Source organism: Hetaerina americana, unplaced genomic scaffold, assembly GCF_022747635.1.
Source record: "Hetaerina americana unplaced genomic scaffold, ioHetAmer1.1.p SCAF_3, whole genome shotgun sequence".
NCBI lineage: Eukaryota > Metazoa > Arthropoda > Insecta > Odonata > Calopterygidae > Hetaerina > Hetaerina americana.
Genome location: NW_027286874.1, coordinates 76,344,263 through 76,364,078, shown reverse-complemented (window position 1 = coordinate 76,364,078; position 19,816 = coordinate 76,344,263). Strand labels below are relative to the sequence as shown.

At 35.7% G+C, this 19,816-nt stretch overlaps 1 protein-coding gene across 1 annotated transcript in view; it reads left to right on the top strand.

Moving 5' to 3' along the window:
- Positions 1-19,816, top strand: part of LOC139690438 (uncharacterized) — a 105,423-nt gene that overhangs the window by 81,445 nt on the left and 4,162 nt on the right. Inside the window, exons 7-25 of the mRNA XM_071587890.1 lie at positions 705-967; positions 1,243-1,354; positions 1,537-1,656; positions 4,500-4,639; positions 5,576-5,810; positions 5,924-6,001; positions 6,174-6,281; positions 7,224-7,404; positions 7,604-7,642; positions 8,018-8,163; positions 10,125-10,261; positions 10,685-10,844; positions 12,400-12,708; positions 13,605-13,791; positions 13,891-14,021; positions 14,492-14,614; positions 15,170-15,359; positions 16,905-17,245; positions 18,646-18,963. Of these exons, the coding sequence (XP_071443991.1) occupies positions 705-967; positions 1,243-1,354; positions 1,537-1,656; positions 4,500-4,639; positions 5,576-5,810; positions 5,924-6,001; positions 6,174-6,281; positions 7,224-7,404; positions 7,604-7,642; positions 8,018-8,163; positions 10,125-10,261; positions 10,685-10,844; positions 12,400-12,708; positions 13,605-13,791; positions 13,891-14,021; positions 14,492-14,614; positions 15,170-15,359; positions 16,905-17,245; positions 18,646-18,963 (3,318 nt within the window). The remainder of the gene's footprint in view (positions 1-704; positions 968-1,242; positions 1,355-1,536; positions 1,657-4,499; positions 4,640-5,575; positions 5,811-5,923; positions 6,002-6,173; positions 6,282-7,223; positions 7,405-7,603; positions 7,643-8,017; positions 8,164-10,124; positions 10,262-10,684; positions 10,845-12,399; positions 12,709-13,604; positions 13,792-13,890; positions 14,022-14,491; positions 14,615-15,169; positions 15,360-16,904; positions 17,246-18,645; positions 18,964-19,816) is intronic.

Sequence of the window (19,816 nt, the reverse complement as noted above, 5' to 3'; positions counted from 1 at the left end):
ATGTGCAAAATTTAACAATTTCCTAATGGCTTAAGAGTAAAAATCCTTTTGTGTGGCTTGAAAGCTTTAGGAAATGAAATACTTGCTCAATTAATGAGACTTGCTTGTTTTCAATTACAATTCACACCAAGTAATAAACTGTGGAAAAAATGGGTGACTGATCTGTAATCTTTTCTGTAATTAGATATATTTATAATTTAAAGTTTTGTTATTATTAATATGCTTCAAAGTTTTCTTAAAATATGTTAAAGCGAGTATCGACTTCTTCAGTGGTATTTTTACCATTACATTTTATTATTTTCATCCTGAAATAATTCAACATTTATGTATCAAATTAATGTGTCAAACAATAATGTAATGTAGTTTTTACTTATATATTTTTATACACTGGTCAATGTTAAATGCTCTAATTCATATATTGAACATTTTGATGAAGCCAAAGCTGTCCTAAAATGATTTTATGAACTATTTTATTTCTCTGACATATTGTAATTGCTGCAGTTAAGGTGTTCGGTGTAATGTTAAAGGGACTTAGAAATTCTTAGCTGTAATGAGAATTATGATATTCTGCATTAGTTTTCATGTCTCCATCAAATACTTGATACTGATAGAGGTAGTCTTCTAAATAATGATTATAATAATAATAATTATTTCTTGTTGTCCTAAATGTACATTGAATTGAAAATATTTATTCTCATTTGAAGCCATCGGCCTTCTCAATGGGAGATGCTAACATTTGGGGAGGTGGTCAAAGGGTTTCAGGGGTACCACCCCCTCCAAACCAGGGGCCTAGCACTGGACCAAGAAATGGCGCAAGAGAGGTCATGCCTCAATTGGCAGTCCCTTTCTTACCGAATGTGCTCAAAGTCTTTCTCGAAAATGGACAGACAAAGTCTTTCAAATATGATGCCTGCACAAGGGTGGCAGATGTTGCAGCTTCGCTTGTTCAAAAACTTGGCCTTGTCCCGTAAGTACATTTTCACTCCATTGGGTAACATACAGTGGGCTCTTACATTTTAAATGATTCTTTCATCTGGGAGAGGTTTATGCTCAGATCCTGATGAGCAAATGATCATCCTTAAGTAAAACCTCTATTTCGCTCAAAGGAGACAAATTTTTGTATCCTTTTGAGCAGTGTTGTCTGCTGTTTGATCATTAATGAGACTAATGGACATACTTGAGGTAACACTGTCACTGTGTTGGTTGGCTTTGTGTTCTTAGCAGATTCTTATTTTTTTTCAGTGGGCCTCCACCAACTGGGTCAGAACACATGTTTTCCCTTGTTGTGGAGCATGTTAAAGGATTAAGGAGAAATAAACTCACACTTCTACACCCAGAGGAATCAATTGCCAGGGTAACTTAATTTTTTAACTTAATCAATATTTGGATATTTTACTTTTTATCACTTAAATGTTGAATGCTAATTTTGGATGAAATTTTGAAAAAATCAATTTATATATGTGATGATCAAATTAATTATTGACCTTTTCAATTTTAATAAATTCTTACTTGTTAATGAATCCAATTCTATTACAGATAGCTGCACGTCCTGGTTCGCACAATCTACGTTGCCTTTTCCGAGTTGCTTTTGTTCCACGAGATGCATCAGTACTTGCTCAAAGTGATCCTCTTGCATTTGATTACCTCTATATGCAGGTTTGTGCTTGATCATTTCCACTTAGGTGTTCTTTACTCGGTTATATTTGGTTTCATGGGAATATTATGGTGAAACCTGATATGGAAACCTATCAAGGATGTAAATATCAGGATTGTAATGCTTAGTGAAATCATGGATGAGATGATCACAGGTGAGATGATTAGAAAGATAGATGAGAGAAGAAAATAGAAGAATGTGAACACAGAGTTAGGCAAAAGTAAGTACAAAGAGTTAAACAATAATATGAGATGGGCAACAAATAAAGCACAAGAAGCATGTCAGAAGACACAGTGTGAGGATATGGAAAGTTTGCAGAGGAAGGGTGGAATTGGCAAAATATACAAGGAGATTAAAATACTAATGGGAATTAAGAAGGGAAGATATGTCTTAACAGTCAGAGATAAGTCAGATAAGATAATAGTTGAAATAGAAAAGATCCAAGAGAGATGGAATGAATATATAGAAGAACTGTATGGTAAAGAACTTAGGCCAACAAGGTTAGGTATAGAAAGGGAGTTAAGATAGCTTAGGTCCAGGTATACTCGACAATGAGATAGGAAGGGCATTAAGGGAGGTGAAATCAAATAAAGCCATGGGGTAGACAAAATTCCTGTGACACTATTAAAAGATTTAGGAAAATGTGGTAGGAGAAGACCATATGGACTGATTCGTAGTATCTATGAGGAAGGAATCTGGCCGGAAGACTTTGTGAGATGTGTTAGTTCCTATTCCAAAAGATGTAAAAGCTACATCATGTGAGGACTACAGAACAATAAGTTTGATTTCCCATGAAGCTAAAGTTGTTCTCAGGATCATAAGCAAAAGGATAGAGAATAGGACAAATGATTACTTAGGGGATTATCAGTTTGGGTTAGGAAGGGGAGAGGCATGCATGATTCCATTTCAGTAATGAGATCCCTAATCAAGAGGAATATAGAATACAATCAGGCCGTATTTGCCTGCTTCGTAGATTTCAAAAAGGCATTTGATAGAGTGAGTTGGGAAACACTAATTAGTATATTGTAGAAAATTGGGATAGATTGGAGAGATAGGAGGCTACTCCAAAACCTGTACATGTTTCAGACTGCTCAGGTGCGAGTGGGAATGGAGAGTCCGGATGGGCAGTGTTAGGAAGAGGTGTAAGGCAGGGTTTTCCATTATCACCAGTGCTGTTCAACATATATGTGGAGGAAATGATTGAAGAGGCTTGGAAAGAACTGGAGGTAGGATTGAAAGTCAAAGTGGAATTTGTAAAATCAATTAGATTTCCTGATGACCAAGCTCTAATTTGTCAGTCAGCCAATGGGTTGCAAGCATTGCTGAGTGGATTGGAAATCCAGTGCGATAAATACGGGGTGAGAATCAATATAAATAAAACAAAGATTATGCGATTTTTCAGAAAGAGAAAATCTAAGCTAAACATTAAAATAGGAGGGCAAAAACTAGAGCAGGTAGAACAGTTTTCGTATCTCAAAAGCATTTTGGACCAACACGGTCAAAGTAGTTGGGACATTAGGAGAAGAATTGCGCTAGGCAAAGAGGCTTTCAGAAGGTGTTGATGACAGGGACGTTGAATAAGGATGTTTAGAAAAGGCTCGTGAAAACTACTTTGATGTGGAGCATAGTTAGGTATGGCACGGAAAAATGGTCACTGAAGCAGGATAGACATGCATTGAAGGATTTTGAAATGTGGGTATGGAGAAGGTAAAATGGACCAAAAGGAAACAGATGAGGAAGTACTAGGTATGGTGGGCAAGGAGAGAGAATTGTGGGGAGAATGTTAGGCAAACAAGGTAAGGGCAATAACAGGATAGGGATGTTGGATAGGATGAAGGGAAGAAGGAAGTACTCAGAGATGAAGAGGGACTTGTTGTAGAGTAGGATATTGTAATGTGTTCTGTTAGACGATAGTTATTTGGTAGTTGTGTCCATCAAAAACCTACCTTAACCGGTAAATTACCTTAAAAAAATGCTTGGTCATCACTTTATTCTAAAATAAGCACTTCATGAAAGCAGAAGGCAGAGACTGACAGAAACTTTCTTTTACGTTCCTATTTTTTGTATGAAGAATTTGCTTCTGAATCTCTGATAGATAGAGAGAAAATTTCAGATCAAAATTTTTCTAGCTAGTTTGGTTCAGGCTCAGAATTACTTAATGTGTAAACAACTCTTGCCATTGTAAAAAACTCTCTTATTTGAATTCAATGACTGTATGTATTTTGTTCTTGATTGATGCATTTTTTCCTTTGAAATATATCCATAAAATATCATCCACTCTTATAGTTAGAGTTGATTGATGGTTTATTTAAGTTTGTAAGTAACTCTTCCAAATTCATTGTCCTTGTTACCTGTTTCTGTATCTCAAATTAAATACATTTAATTTATATTTAGTGCTCCATCCTGATTTTTCTCGAATTAATCATTATCAGTGATGAGGTTAGGTCAGTGAGATAAAGGTCAACATTTTAGTGGGGTAAATATTATTTGATAATGGGCAATTAAACATTTTTCTTGATTATTAATTTTTTTAATAATTTATTTGATGATTCCGAGTGCCTTCTCTGCAAAATACTAGACTTATTTTTCAAAGTTTTAAGTTTTTATAGGAAAGTGATCCAATAGCAGTACTTACAATTTACCTACAAGCTTTGTACTAATTCGTCATACAATATTTGTATTTTTTTCATTTTTCATTAAAAAAATAATCATATCCATTGAACATGTCCAATATGATAAATCCTGGAAATATCAATCACGTAATTTCTTGTGCCATCATCTTGTGGTAGGTTTTACTTATGGGTGATTTAAATTTATTAATGCATTGTTTAAATTTTTCTTCCAGTGCTGTAATGATGTGGTCCAAGAGCGATTTGCTCCGGAATTGAAATACGAAGTAGCTCTCCGTCTTGCAGCTCTCCACATTCACCAACATGCTCTTTCCCATAATCTGTCCACTCCTAAGGTGTCTCTTAAAACAATCGAGTGAGTTTTTCTTTAAGGCATTAAATATATGCCCCCATTATAATGTGCATATAGTGGTAGTCTCTCTGAAAAGATTCATTTTGATTATTGCGGAATCTGGTAATGTAAAGCAGGCTAATTATGTGTGTGAAATATCTAAAAGTCATCATTTGCCATTTTAAATGGCATAATCATCGAGAAAAATATTTTTAAAACCAAGCTTTGAGCATTAAATCATTCCAAATTTATCTAATTATGAATTACATGATTCTCCTGAAATATCAGGAGAATCTTATTTATGAATGCATGTAAATCTGTTACACTCTCAAAAACACATTTATTACTTAAAAACAAACTTTGTTCAATTGAAAATCCAATGAAATATTTTAGAGAGCAAAAACTAATGCTTTCTTTGCCTGAGGATGGGATAAAATTGGGTGACACTTGCTTAGCTAAACTAAGTGATAAATTGTTGCCGGCCGAAGATATCTATCCAGGAGCTACATTAAGTTTCAATAGCATATATGTATGGTATAGTATTTTTATATCCAATATATTTGCTGGGAATTTTTTGATTAATTAAGTTGTTTTCTTATTACTGTAAAAATGGTGCTGTAAACTCCCAAGTGTCATCCAAAAAAATTATTACTCTTGTGAATCTGAAGAACTTAAAAATGCACAGTATAATATTAATGTAAATATAAATCATTGTTAACCAGCCATTTGAGGTGGGTCCAGTTAAATAAGATCAGATAATAATTTACACATCCCGAGTCTACATAATCCTCAATTTAATGTATTTTTTAATGGTCCAGATTGTCCTCTTCTCTGCGAATATAGTTTTCAAAATTTTAAAATGAATCTAGTTTTGCTAGAATTATATATCCACAAATGAATAAAGTTATTTTACTGTGTTTGAATCACATTTTTTTAATCAATTCTTTCTAATCCATTCAGGCGAGAGTTTGGCCTTGAACGATTTGTTCCAGTATCTTTGGTTGAAACAATGAAGCGCAAAGAGCTAAGGAAACTTATTGGCCACTTCCTTAAGGGTGGAGGTCAATCTGGGAATGGAGGAAGAGCCCCCCTCAGTCAAACTGTGACCACTCCGCTGCAAGCAAAGTTGCTCTATCTCTCAACTATAGCAGAATTACCATCGTACGGTGCCAAATGTTTCCCTACAAACTTACAGGTATGAACTTCATTCAGTATGGACTGGGTTGTACAGTTGGTTGCTGGATCTAAAATTATGAGAAGAAGTTTTCCGTGCACATAACTGATGTGTATATTTTTCATCTATTGAAGGATTCCAACATGGAAACTGTGGTGCTTGTGAGTCCAAAGTTTGGAATCAGCCAGATTGTTGGTGTCCGTAATAGTGTGGTAAGTTTTAAGCTGATTCTTTTAGTGTGTGATCAGTAAACCTCTTTTTGGTTGTGTTTGCAATGAAATTTTGACTACTTGAAAGTCATAGCTATCTAGAGTAGCTTGAAAGTACTGTATTTAACTCTGTTGTATTGATGATTGATGTTTTTTTCTTAATTCTCTCATACAGCCAGTTCCTTTGGCTCCACTTGAGCAAATGGGTCATGTGACAGTATCCAGAGAAGATGAAATATCTCGTAGAGTGGCTATTACTTTACCAGGTTCAGCTGATCAAAAGGTAATTTAGTGGTTATATTTCAAAATAAGAACTGTTTAGGCTCATGGTGATGCCAGTAAGAGATAGAAAGCCACATTTAACATAATTCTGAGGGCCGTCAGGTTAGTATGCATTTTAAAATTAAAAAATAAAATACATTTTCCTGAAAAAAAACATTTTATTTATTAACTAAAAACTTTAAAAACTATTTCTGCACATTCCCTTGAAAATTTATACATTTGTCATAACATGTGACGTTTTGTATTCCAACTTCATGTTCCTATGCTGCCAATCCATTGAGAAAAGTAGTCACCCCCTTCTTTCAGTTCTTCATCACTTTTTGACCCACCATGCAAAAATGTTCCCACGCTTCAGATTGTCTTTGATTTCATGGATAATTGTGCATGAAACATTATGGAGCTGTTCAGTGATGTCATCAAGTGTACAAGCTGTAATATGCTGGTCCTTCTTTATGAGTTCGTCGACTGAACTCAACAGTTCGTTCTTCATGGCTGATGGGCACCTCAAATGCTCATCATCATAGATTTTCTCCCCACTTAAATAGAAGTTTTGATGCCCGCACCTAATAGATGACTCATCAATAAATAAATCTCTCTTAATTGATGGTGAATATCTTATGGTCACACATTTCTTGCATTAATAAATCTGTTTTCAGCTCTAAATCCCCAAGTTTATTGTTCAATTCCTAACATTCTAACTAAACATCCTACTTTTTAAACTTTAAAAACATTGACAAACACTTTCAGAAACAACAAAACTAATGAAATTCCTGAAAAACTTCACACACAGTGAGTAGGCAAATGACTGAAGGCATTTTAAGATTTAGCTGGGGCTACTTACATGGCAAGGTCAAATGGGTGCTACTTCCTGGACGACCCTCGTATAGGTGCATGAAATCATTCAGCCTTATTGAATTCTATGTGGCTGCTTGTTCATTTCCAGGAGCTTGTGCTGAGCCTGGAAGAGAGAGATGCTGAGGAACTCGTACTAGTATTGCAGGGGTATTTCAAATCTCTGACTGGCCTGGAGTTGCCACTTTCCATAAACCTTCAACGTCTTTCAAGTAATGCGACAAACTCTACCAAAGAACGTGCCAATCAGGCATGGCTGAGGGAGGACTTGGGTGAGTTGCCGAATGCCCCGCAAACTAATGCTTAAGCTTCCATGACCTTCTGGAGACTTATTTATGACTGATGATAAATGTGAAATCTCACGATCCCCTGTGGCTATTGAATATGCTCATGAATCTCATATTCCTGATGCTATACATGCACAATGTGTGGGAATATATTTTACCAAATGTGTTATTCATGTGTGTATAGGTCTGCATCTGGACTTGGCCCCTCAAAATCATTTCTCTGGTGAGACCCTTGAAAAAGGATGTTAAATGCAAATGCCATTTACTGAAATCGATGCTGTAGTGTAGACTTTTCAAAATCTCTGCTTCTTGCTTTTATTTCATATTCCTCATCTTTTTGGTGATACACTTTTGAAATCTTGAATTTGCTTACTTTTTTCCATCTCAGCTGAAAAATGTTTGAAAATTACTCTAGCGGTGCTTTATCATTAAATTTGCTTCCCAATTCAGTGAACTATTGTCGAGGTTAGAGTGTTTTTTGATATTTCTATATTGTTGTGCTATGTACAGCTTTTTTCAATCATTCCTTACATTATTCAATTTATATCTAATTTTTGGGTTGAAAATAAACCATTATATGCCATTATGCTTTTTCTAGCTCCGCCATATCATACCCAGCATCATGTACGACCATCTAGCTGGAGTTACGTCTCTGGTGCTGCATCAACCACCCACATGGTTAACTTTGCTGCTTTGCCTCCATATCAACCTTTGGCTGGGCCTAATGCTTTAGATATTGGTCTTGTAAGTATTGAATGCGAGATGCATGCATTTTTCCCTAAGAGCAAATTTCAATATGTTTATATTCCTCGAAGTCTATATTTGCTTTCAAAAATTATCTGACTTTCACTTTCATAGGATTTTAAAGTAATTATTTATCAATCATTATTATGTAAAAATAAGCAAAGCGGGGATGAGATGGTGTGGTGGCTATCATACTGGCTTCCCATCCAGAAGGCCCGGGTTCAAATCCCAGCAGTGTTGAATATTTTTCAGAGGTATCTCGATCCCTACTCGAAGTGCTTTGTGGAGGGCACTTTGAGTGAGCACGCCATCCGTCGGATGGGACATTAAGCTGCGGACCCCTTAGTGCCTTTTGTAAAGAGCAGGCTAATGCCGACGCCAGGTTTCTGTCTACCCTTCGTCCTTTCCTGTCCATCCCTAATGGCGCAAATGACCTCACCTGTCTGTCGCCTACCCTAAACACTACTATTACATATAAGCAAAGCATAATTACTTTTTTTAAATTTATGTACGTAAGCCCTTGGTTATCATTAAAGGTACCTGCTTAATAATGTTGATGAATATGTAACCTGAATAATTAAGTGTGTAGGTAGCGAGGTGTGCAAGGCTGCAGTGATCTGCATTATTGGACAAGTTTTAAAAAATCACTAAAATTACCTGCATGTTATGTTTCATAGTAATGCAAAAATAATTTGTTTGTGTACAGTTGATTGATATAACTATAAAACTTGATGAAAAGGGAGTACCATATTTATTGATCATATTAACAGTAAGCATGTTGGTATACTGAAATTAAATCAAAGAAAACACCCAGAAAAACTTTCCAAGGAAATTAGCATAAATTAAAATGTCCAGGAGATTCTTTCATTCCATTGCTATTCAACAGCAGCAGAGTAATTAGAAAGATATCAACTGGGTAAACATAATATCAACATCAGATGCTATATAGGTGATGCAGTACTAATTGTGTAGGGTAAAAAAATGGTCTCCAATGCTTTATATTCTTGGTTAATAAAATGTGCAAAATGTTAGGACACAGTATCTTAAGGTTAAACCAAATGTGCAAAATTGTTTTCGTGCTCTCTTGAAATGCAATTCAGAAGTAGATGTTGAGATTATAGAACAAGTAATGACATTTAAATACTAACCACAACAGTGATAAGTTATGCTGCTCTCAGAATGTTCCAACTGGAAATAATACAGGACAAGCCAAAAGAGCCTGTAGGACAAGCCAAAAGAGCTGGTAGATTAACCAGCTGGCCTAATGTATGGTATATGGATCAGCAAACATCTAAGGCTTATTTTACACATAAAGAAGGGTTTGAGAAAAATCATCAGAGGAAAAATACAGCAAAACAGCAAAGGAAATGATAAGACATGTAAGACAGGGATGTAAAATTGAAGAAATTAGACAGTGGTTGTTACACAGAAGAAGAGATTGACGTCTCATAGATAAAATGGACAGTATGAAAAGAGTAAAAAATATTTAGACCTATAGTGATAATTTACCAGGCAGGAAAAAGGAGATTAGGAAGGCTGTGGAAGAAATAGAACGAGAGTAGATGAATGGCAAGGCCAAATCGTATGAAATATGTATAGATTTGATACTTAATTAGACTTAAAACTTAATTGAGTGAACTGTACTATTATGCATCAACCTTTTCCGCTGAAACTTGTCTGGTGTAGAGAGAATTTATTCTTGAATTAATGGGTGATTTCGCTCATACCCTAATCTCATTCTCTTTGTAATATGTTGCACGATGTTCCAATGGCAATGGAAAATTCTTTGTTTATGCCTCTCATCTCCATACGGCTTCACTTTCAGCATGAATAAGATTTAGATATGATGAGGGAATATTTCTATTGATCAAAAAAGTGTTTTCATATCATATGTTCTTCTGTTTTTGAATCGGTATATTTAGAGCCAAATGTTTAACTCTGATTGTTTTCCAATTTTTCAGGGTAAACCAAATGGTCACATTCCTGGGGGTGAAATATATTCCTCTGTTAATGGCACTGCATTACCCTTGTATCCTGATCCTTCAAAGTCGAATGGCTCTGCTATCAATCAGCACCTTGACAACAACATGAATAACATGTAAGACTTCTTTCGATGGTAGTATGTAGACATTCTTAAGTAATGTTTTTGATTTATGTTCTGCTACATAAAAGTAGTGGGCAAGTACTAATGGAAATAGCTAAAAGTTACAGAACGTTTTGTAGCTGCTACACAAAAAGTTATTATGAAATAAACAATGCATACTATAGCTAGAATTCCTGCAAATAAAATAGCAGTTACAGTATTGTATTACTTGTAGCTAGTTAACTTCCTACCCTGCTGATCTACAATATGGAGAAAAATTACTTAATAAAAAAATCCATGTATCTCCTTAAGTATTCACGTAAGTTCTGTGCGTCTATTATGTGTCCAAAGTTTAAATACTGCATTTGCTAAGTTATAGTACTTTCAAAGTGCAAATTAAATTAACTCAGCCATATACATTCTTGTCTTCCTTAAAAGGTCGGGCCATGAAAAGGAGAGGAATGGTAGTATTGACTCCAGAGAAGGAAGCCATCATAGGGATGCCAATCGCAATGTGTGTGATGGAGAGGCAAGAACCAGAAGAGCGGTTGAACTCTTAGAAAGGGACACTGCCATGCTTGAAGCAAGGAATAAAGAAGTAAGGCTATTTGTTTTGTTTGCCCTATTTTTAAATTTTATATATTGGAGTGAGGCAAGTATTTTTTTATCGTTATAAGTTTTTACAATGTTACATTAGAAATTCGTTGCTTGATTTATTTTCGGCCTATTCATTGGATCATCATTCTCCTTCCCTCTCACTGCTCATCAAATTTTCCCCAAAAAATCTCTTTTCCTACCTTTTTGTTCTAAAATGGACCGATTTTACTCATTTTTGTTATTATATTCGTTTTACATGAGAGAGGTAAATTTTGATGGGATAGTGGGGAAAATTCTCAGTGCAGTTAAACCTCTCCCGGCAAAACAATTATGTTGGGGAGTATTTAATGTTTTTCCTGATGTATAATGCCTTCGCACATTAGAAAAACCTTAGATTTATCATGTTAGAACTCTGTTTTATTATCAGAATGGAAAAAAGTCACCATTTCCTGTCAGTGGCATTTTCTGCTAGATTTAAGAAATCAGTTGCTTTCTGTTTGTCTTCCGTTTTATTGTTATGAAATAAATGTATATCCTCCCTGAAATATCGTGCATCAAAGTGGTCTTGTATATTTCCCCATGTCATGACCTCAATTCTATACTTATTTCACATGGATCAGAGTGAAATAGTCCTATTACCTCACCCCCTTTGAGGTTTTTGTGCTCTTTGCCAAACACATGGACTTTGCAAACTTGTATATACTTACTCTTTAGTACCAGAACCATTGAAATGATTCACACAGCAAGAACATATTTTTCCTTCCTAAATGTTCATTTCTCTGGTGCCATAACTGATCAGTGTATCTCAAACAAGTGCCTGATTTGATTATAAATTTAAATGATACAATATATTACATATTCTATTGGCAGTAGTGAGAACTTACTGTACTATTATAGAGAAAATTATCAATATAAAAAGGCGTTAAGACTTTTTTTTTACTTTTCCTAGTTGTAGTGTTCAGCTATTTACTAGAGGACCCTGAGTTAATATCCCTCACGGAAATCTGATGTGTTTATTTTCTAGACACCATAAAGTGTTTCTTACATTACATAGTATATTTAGTTTAATAACCTGACCCCCTTAGTATTCTTCCTTCAAATAAGACTTTAGGAGTATTTTTCTGAGTTTTTCACTTTCGAATTTCCTGATGATGACATATTTTTCTAATGATGAATGTATTTCATCATTTCATGTCCCACCTCTGATGCTAACTGTGGAAATAGGTACTGGATAAAAGCACTTGACTTTATTCCTTCTTGGTTTTCCTTAAATATAAGTACATTAATTTATTTAATATATTTTAAGTTTTTTTCTTTCTCTTTCCCTATCAAAATTTACAATAACTTTCTCTGAATGCCATCATTTTCAACCATCAAAATGTCCTCCATTTGTGTTCCATTTATCATTATTCATTTGAAAAGTTAATACTTTTTAAATTATTGATGTATAGTCTCTACAAATGTTGAAAAAAAAATTTAATTTAAATAAGTGAGTAATATACATACTTGGTGTTGTCTTTCCTTTAGTTTTGCAATTTTTATTTTTCATGTTTCAGGTTATTAGGCGTGTTGCTGAAATGCAAGCATTGGTTGAGAGTTCAGAGAGGTACTTATTGGCAGAGCAAGGGGAAGGTTGTTGTGATGGCGACTGTTGCATGGAGGCTCCATGCCAAGGCCCCTGCTGCATGCCGGCACCCCAGCCAGTTCCCCCGGTTCCTTGGGAGGAGGGTGAGAGTGACTCGGAGAGTTCCTTGGTGTCGTCCTCTTCAGAGAATGGGGGCCAGAATAACAAACCAGGTTGGAACCATCACACACCAGAGATGGGCCAACTGAAGCACAGTGATTCTCTCCTGCTCCTAACCCAGGTTAGATTATAATTTCATTCATCAAGGTTGAATGCTCTTATCATGTTGATAACTGAATTGCCACTTGGGGTAATAACTTGTTGGTTTTGGAGTCTACTGCTTATAATTCATTATTATTAGTGTGCATATGGTTAAATTAGTGATTGCTGTAAGTATTTCCATCTTAACCTTATCATTTTATTCTACTAAAATGTTAGCATCATATCCAAGCAGAAATTATCGGAGGAAAAATATTTTATTAGCCATAATTGGAATTTCAAGTACAGTGGAACCTAGCTTAACGATCAATTCACACAAGTGAGTAACTGTATAACGAGCAAAAATATTGGTCCCAAAAGCAACTCACTAAAGGAATTACTTTTTGAATATCAAGTGATGAGGAGAGAGGAATTTCTGGGCCCATTATGCATCTGCTACTACTGTTTATCTCCAGCACTCTTTCCACTAGCATCTTATCATCACTAGTGATCACACATTTTTCTAATCTTATGTTCAAACATATTATTAGTGACTTTTTGTTCAAAGTCTAATAATATTCAATTGTTCCTGGCTCAACTTTGTGGAAATTCATGTTTATTAAATGAAGAATACAATGTATCTTTCCACTGTCCGTGAAGGTGAGTGGAAAGATACATTGTATTCTTCGTTTAATGTAATAATATTGTTTACATTTACATATGTTTACATAAATTTAATAAATTGAATACATGAGTCTGATGGGTCTCAAATAATGACTTTAGCATTCACCCAGACATTTGCCACCATCCAAAAATTCACATGTTTAGCTTGAAAATGAAGATGTTTTACTGTAAAATTTGAATGTCAATAAATGAATGATGTATGAATGGAAGTTATTACTCTTTAATTGAGATGCATTATTACTCTTGTTGCTGCAGGGTCAGAAGCAAGTGAATACAGATGAGCTCAGTGAGGCTGTGAGGAGTATGGAGCTGACCAGTGGGGGAGGACAAGGCAAGGATGGGAGCTCTCAGGAAGTAAACACAAATATGTATGGAACCTCAGAAAGTGATACAGATTCAATGAGCACACCAACAAACAGTCCATCACGAAGACCCGGAAATGGTGAGATTTCATATTTGATACCTTTGCTATCGGAAGTTGGTACTATATTTTGGCACTCAGAAGATATTCGTATTTTCATTTTTACATTTTTTTCTCAAGCAGGAGCTGTAAACAGTACAGGAATACCTCCAAACAGTGCTCACATAAAACAGAGTGACTCAAGTTTTGGACTTCATAGTCCAGACACTTTAATGCCACTTGGATCAAGACCAACAGATCATGAGTTGCAGGTAAATATATGGGTAAAGTTAATTTGAAGTGCAATGGTAAAATTTTTGATATCTCTGACCTCAGAATCAATTTTTGAGAATAATTATGCATTCAATTTTTACCTCAATACTGTGCATAATTCAGATGCAAAGCAGTTTTGGGTTCAGCAAAATCAACAGTGGTAATTCTATTTGAAACCAAAGAATTCTATTGCCAATATTGATTAAGGTTCTCTTTGTACAAATTCCTTGTTTTTATCACTGCCTTGATTGTAATTTGTTTTTAAATTACCTTACAAATATCTGAATATCCTTTTCTTTCTCTGATTAATAAACTTTAAAATTCAACAGACTATAATAAAAATTTACTTTAAGGATAAACAAAAATGCATAGCATTACGTGTTTATGTTTGGTGTTAGCAGGTTGAAAAGTTTTACCACCATTCAAACAACAAATGAGATTCAGTGTTCACCATGCAATTTTTTTGCAGGAACTATTGAAGAGACTTCAAGAGGATAAGTGCTTGCCTTATGATTTTGCTGAAGGGACTCTTTATTTGGACCCTGACATTATTGACTTAACAATGATTCCACCTCCCATTACTCCCGATGAGGTTTGTATACTGTTTAATGGCCATGATTCTGCAATCCTATCACTATTCCTTTTTTGATATTCATCATTTTCCAATAAGCACATTACCTATATATACCTGAAGAATTTTTTTAAAAATATGAATGTCTTGCTCTTTAAAGTAATTCATCGCACAACATTCTTTTTGTCTGAAATTGTGTGTAAAAACATATGATGCTTACAAAAAATGATACATAGCTCATTCTTAACATATTTGTTTATGAATTTCATTAATTTTTTTTGGTGGGTGGGAAGACAAGTAAAATCATGAGATGACTAATTCCAGTACTGCTTTTTGCTATGTTGTAATGTAGTCACCGTAATACATTATGGATTCTCATTGTAAACTCCTTAAGGAAAGCTGTTAAAAATTTAGAATGAGTTAGTGAGATGCAGATACTTCAATTCAGTTTCTAATGAGGGAAGTGGTTTTTAATGTCATGGTTTTGAGGCTCACATCAGTCATTACTACTTTAAGAAAAACAGGTCGTACATGTATTCACGTATGCAAAAATGATAACCTTCATTTGTTCCACAGGATGGGTTTGGCATGGTTGAATATCGAAATGGCCCGCAGCCTCCCAGCTCCCCACCCACTCCTTTCGCCGACCGCTCATCATTTGAAGGAGAAATTCTTAGGAGACAGTCCAATGGAATTTCTCCTGGATACTGGAATCATTGGCCAACATCAAATGGGATTGGGCAGTGGCCAGTCACAGACAATCAAGGTTGGTGTTTTAAAGCAAACATCCAGCATGGCTAGAGATACCTCTTTATATTGTAAAACTAGGACATCTATATCCATATTTGTAGTGGTTAATTGGCAGTGTGGGAGATATCTATATCTGACAGATTTATGCAAGCATCATTAGAGATGCTCCAGCATCATTCAGAGATGAAATGTGTCCTTGTAGTTCTCATTTAATACTAAGCATTATGGTGCGTGAAAATCATGCACCAGGGTAATAAGAGGGGCCAGTATCTTTCCCTGTGCCATCTATGGTTTCCCAGGAAGATCTGGTACCTGGAAAATGACAGCTTGGGTGAAGCTGATGGTGCCCAGAGGCACCACCCGTAATTGAACCTGAGTCCTCAGAACAGTCGCCCAGAGCTCTATCCACTGAACTTAATAGACAATTAATATTTAAATAATGACCCATGGTAACATTTCCCAATCTGGCTTGGTACTTCTTACTCTCTAGTAATTTTATGGACTTTATTTTCATATTTTTACATCAATGAATAAATGTAATGGTTTTTGTTGCTATTTTTATTTTTAAAAATCAAGAGAATTTATTTCTTTAAACTGTAAAATAGTTTCCTGCACTACGAAACTGTCATTAGTGAGTCTCCTCTAAGGTTTATATCCATATCTATTCCCACATAGTGTTGCCCAAGATTTCCAGTAACCTAGAAAATGGAAAGCCAGGAAAATTCAGGGAATTTTGTCTGACAGAAAAACCTCGAATTTAAAGATAATTGGTTAAAAACCTTGGAAAATTATATGCATAATGTGTTTAGGCTTTTTATAATTTTGAAGAGACCTCTTTGATTGGCCTGTATTGTATTCATGACTATAAAGTTGGATGGTAGAGATAGGTCCAATTAGTAATTGATTCATAGCTTCAGGAAAGAATATGCCCAAGGTATATGGAGAAGCTCCTGCAGCAAAAAAGTCTGCTAAGAAGGCCTTGAGAGGCAATAGCAGAAAGAAAAGTGTCTGCTTTGAAAGTAAGAAAACTGCACACCAATAAGAGTGAACTTCTCAAATGCACAGAAAGAGGTAGCTCATGTTAATGATGAGATACAGTGTTGAGAGAGTTTAACTTCTTTTTATTGTGTTAATTGCCCCATATCAGTCATGTATTCACTTCACCATGCTTTGATTCCCAGTTCCCAATGAGAAATAGGCTTTACCTACCCAGTTTTTCTATATTTAAGTTTGTTTTCATTATTTTTAATTTTATGGCCATGAAAGAACACTTTTATGAAGGGTATATTCATTTTCTTACTCTAACGTTATCGCCCTTGCATTTGAGATTGTTTTCCTTTTTGAAGAAAAGAAATTTAGACATTTTAATTTTCTCACTCTATTTTCCATTGCATTCCACATATGAAAGTTGTATTTTCTTTAGATATTTCACTCTAAAATCTACTTCATATATGAGAGAAATCACCCTGGGGAAATGCAAGAATTGATTTGGAAAATCTGGGAAAAATAAAACTAAGATTTGAAGCGTGCCTGTTACATGATTGTGTTCATTTGCCTTCAGATGTCTATGGCAATGGGATAAGCGACATTCCCTGGATGGTAAATGGCACCGGCTTGGAGGAGTATGAAGCCATGGAGGATGATAAAGGAGAGGAGGACTTGGAGTGGTTCATAGCGAGATCCACAATGCCTCCTCCCCCGGGCTCAGGAGACACGAATGGTCTAGGGTGTGGAGGTGGGGGTGCAGTAGAAGAGCTCACCCCCGAGGAGATTCTCTCGTACATCATCCCCCCACCCCCACCATCGCCACCTGCCTCCTCCCTTGCTTCGCCATCCTCCACTCCAACTTCGTCCCTCTCCTCTCCGTCATTCTCCAATGGTGGGGGAGGGATAAGGCGAGACGTGAGTACTTAATGTTCATTCCTATTTTAAAGCATGTGCAATTGAGATCAATGTTCAACTGTCGTGAATAGGTATTGGTTTTCATTCAGAGAATGTACTGCACTGATGAAAGTTTTTCATGTATTAAGACTGTCTTTAGTGAGGAGAGATATTATATGTTTGCTACATTTGTTTAATCCCCAGTCAGCAATTATTCAAAACTCAAACTTGATCCCAGCAAGAAGTGAAGATCAGCAACATGATGGGGAATGTGCCAACTTTTAAAAATTCTTTTGGGAACCGAAACTTTTATGAAATCAAATTTACCTAATTTTAAACGAAAAGTTGATATGGATACAAAAGATGTCAGGTAGCAGCACTCAGGCCTTGTGTAAAATCACTTTTTATGTAGTAGCTGGGGATGTAAAATGCTTTTTGCAGTCTTATCCTTGAAATTCTACTGATAATAATTAATGATAAGAAATCACTGATGAAGAAACCTATTTAATGTGAGGTTAAGAAAGGGTTTATGAATTGAGGCCTTGGTGCATACTATAACTATCACATATGTTTGCGCAATGCAACGTTGTCTGCGTACCCTTTTCCTTAATGAATAAATCTAAAATAATGTATCTCCAATGGAATGAATTTATAATGGCTTTTTAGGACTAGTCACACATGAAAGTTTCATGCCTGCTACTAATTATTAAAAATGTATTTTTAGCTGTGGTTTTAAAAATAGGGAATTTTCAGTAATGTGAGAGATTTTGAGGGGGCTTGAATGTATGATGGGAGACTACTGTTTTGTTTCGTAAATTTAGGAAAACATAAAAAATTTCAAATGTTTAATGTTAATTTAACAGTGCCAAAACTATAAATATTTGCCTTTTTTCACGTGAGATTATTTTGCTACCATCTACCATCAAGTTACACATATGTATATCTTCTAAATTGCTGCCTGAAGATAGAGGTACTGCCAAAGTATAAGATAATAAAATAGCAAGTTATCTTACGTTAAAAATGGTTATCAGAGAAAAAACTGAGAAAAACTGTGCTGTCAGGAGATGAAGCAAAACTCTCAGAGTGTGACCTGCAAATTGGCCTGCAAACTGAATAGAAATTTTGGGATATGCCTGAAAAAATGCAATTGAACATCATTTGTTGAGCAAAAGTCATGAGTGTATTAAAGACTTTTGTTAATGTCCCTTTTCACAACTTTAAGAGATAAGTAAATAGTGTTTAACTTACAAATAGGAGCATATTTTCCTTTCAATCGCTTTAATGTTCTGTATCAGAACACTCCTTCCTCTTAACCTAGAGTATGCTTGGGGATATCATTTACCAGTAGAAGTAATTGCTAGAAATGAACTGTGCAGTTGTTTTGTGTGTAATCGTGAATGTTTCCTCACATCCGCCTTAAGAGTGAGGGGCCATCCCATTGCGACTCTCGGCTGTGTCACCCTGGAGGCAAGAGGAGCATGGAAGGGGAGGGGGTGAGGAAGGAGGAGAGGGCAGACAGGGAGGGAGTGGGTTTAGAGGGAAAGGAGACCACGCTGCGGGCTGAAGAGGAAGATGAAGAGGAGCAGGATGGAGGGACAGAGGAGGAGGAGGCGGCTGAGGGAACGAGCTTATACTGCTGCGGCAAGGGCAGTCGCAGAAGGAAGAAACGCCAACAGACAAGTGACACGCCATCATCACCCCTTTTTAGTCGATCTTCCTCTGGCTCTCGGGAAGATAAGGTGAGCATTATTTATTGAATAAGGGTTGGAATGGAGCAGGAAAACCTTACTCAGTGAAAATATGCCCTCATGGCAAACCCGCTGCGCATTAATTGTAGGTAGTCTGCCATAATGAGGTAAGTTTGAGCAATCCCTGAATAGCGGAATTCTGTCTTTTATTGATTACAGACAAAGCTTAGAATTGACACCCTATTGGGATGGGCCATGGCATTGATTTTGAAAACACTTGAAAGAGTTAGAGCTGAAGGGATCTGGTATTCTACAGGCTGATGAGGAAGGTCGTTTGAATTACAGGGTTACTTGATTTCAATCGGGAAGACTCTTTTCCCTTTGCTTGGGAATGTCTTTAACAATTATAAGAGAAAAATTAACGCTGGCCAACAGTTGGGGAGGGAAAACAAATTGGTCAATAAGAACACATTCAAGCCTACATAATAAAATGGAGTATAAGAATTACACTTCACTGAAGAAGCCAACTGAAATGATGGCAGACTTCGGTTTTTAATGAATAGTATGCATGGGTGAAGACTCTTCATGAAAACTCTTCATGAAAACTATTCCATGAAAGCCTTCACAGAAATCTCATGTCCCTTCTTGTCATCGTTTTTCTAACTATGCAATTTTTTTTCTCATCTTTATTGAATTTTTTCCCTCAAATTTTAGTTGCCACAAAGTAAAAGAGATGATATTGTCCTCTACTAAAATTCTGTGTACACATGTGGTAGCTTTTTTCAATCTTCATTCTGTTGATATGTAAGGTCTCCTTGATATATTTTATTTTTATATTTACCTGAGAAAGTTGTGTGTTCACTTGGGTTATTTTAGAACATATTTCCCTATGCATCGATAAGAA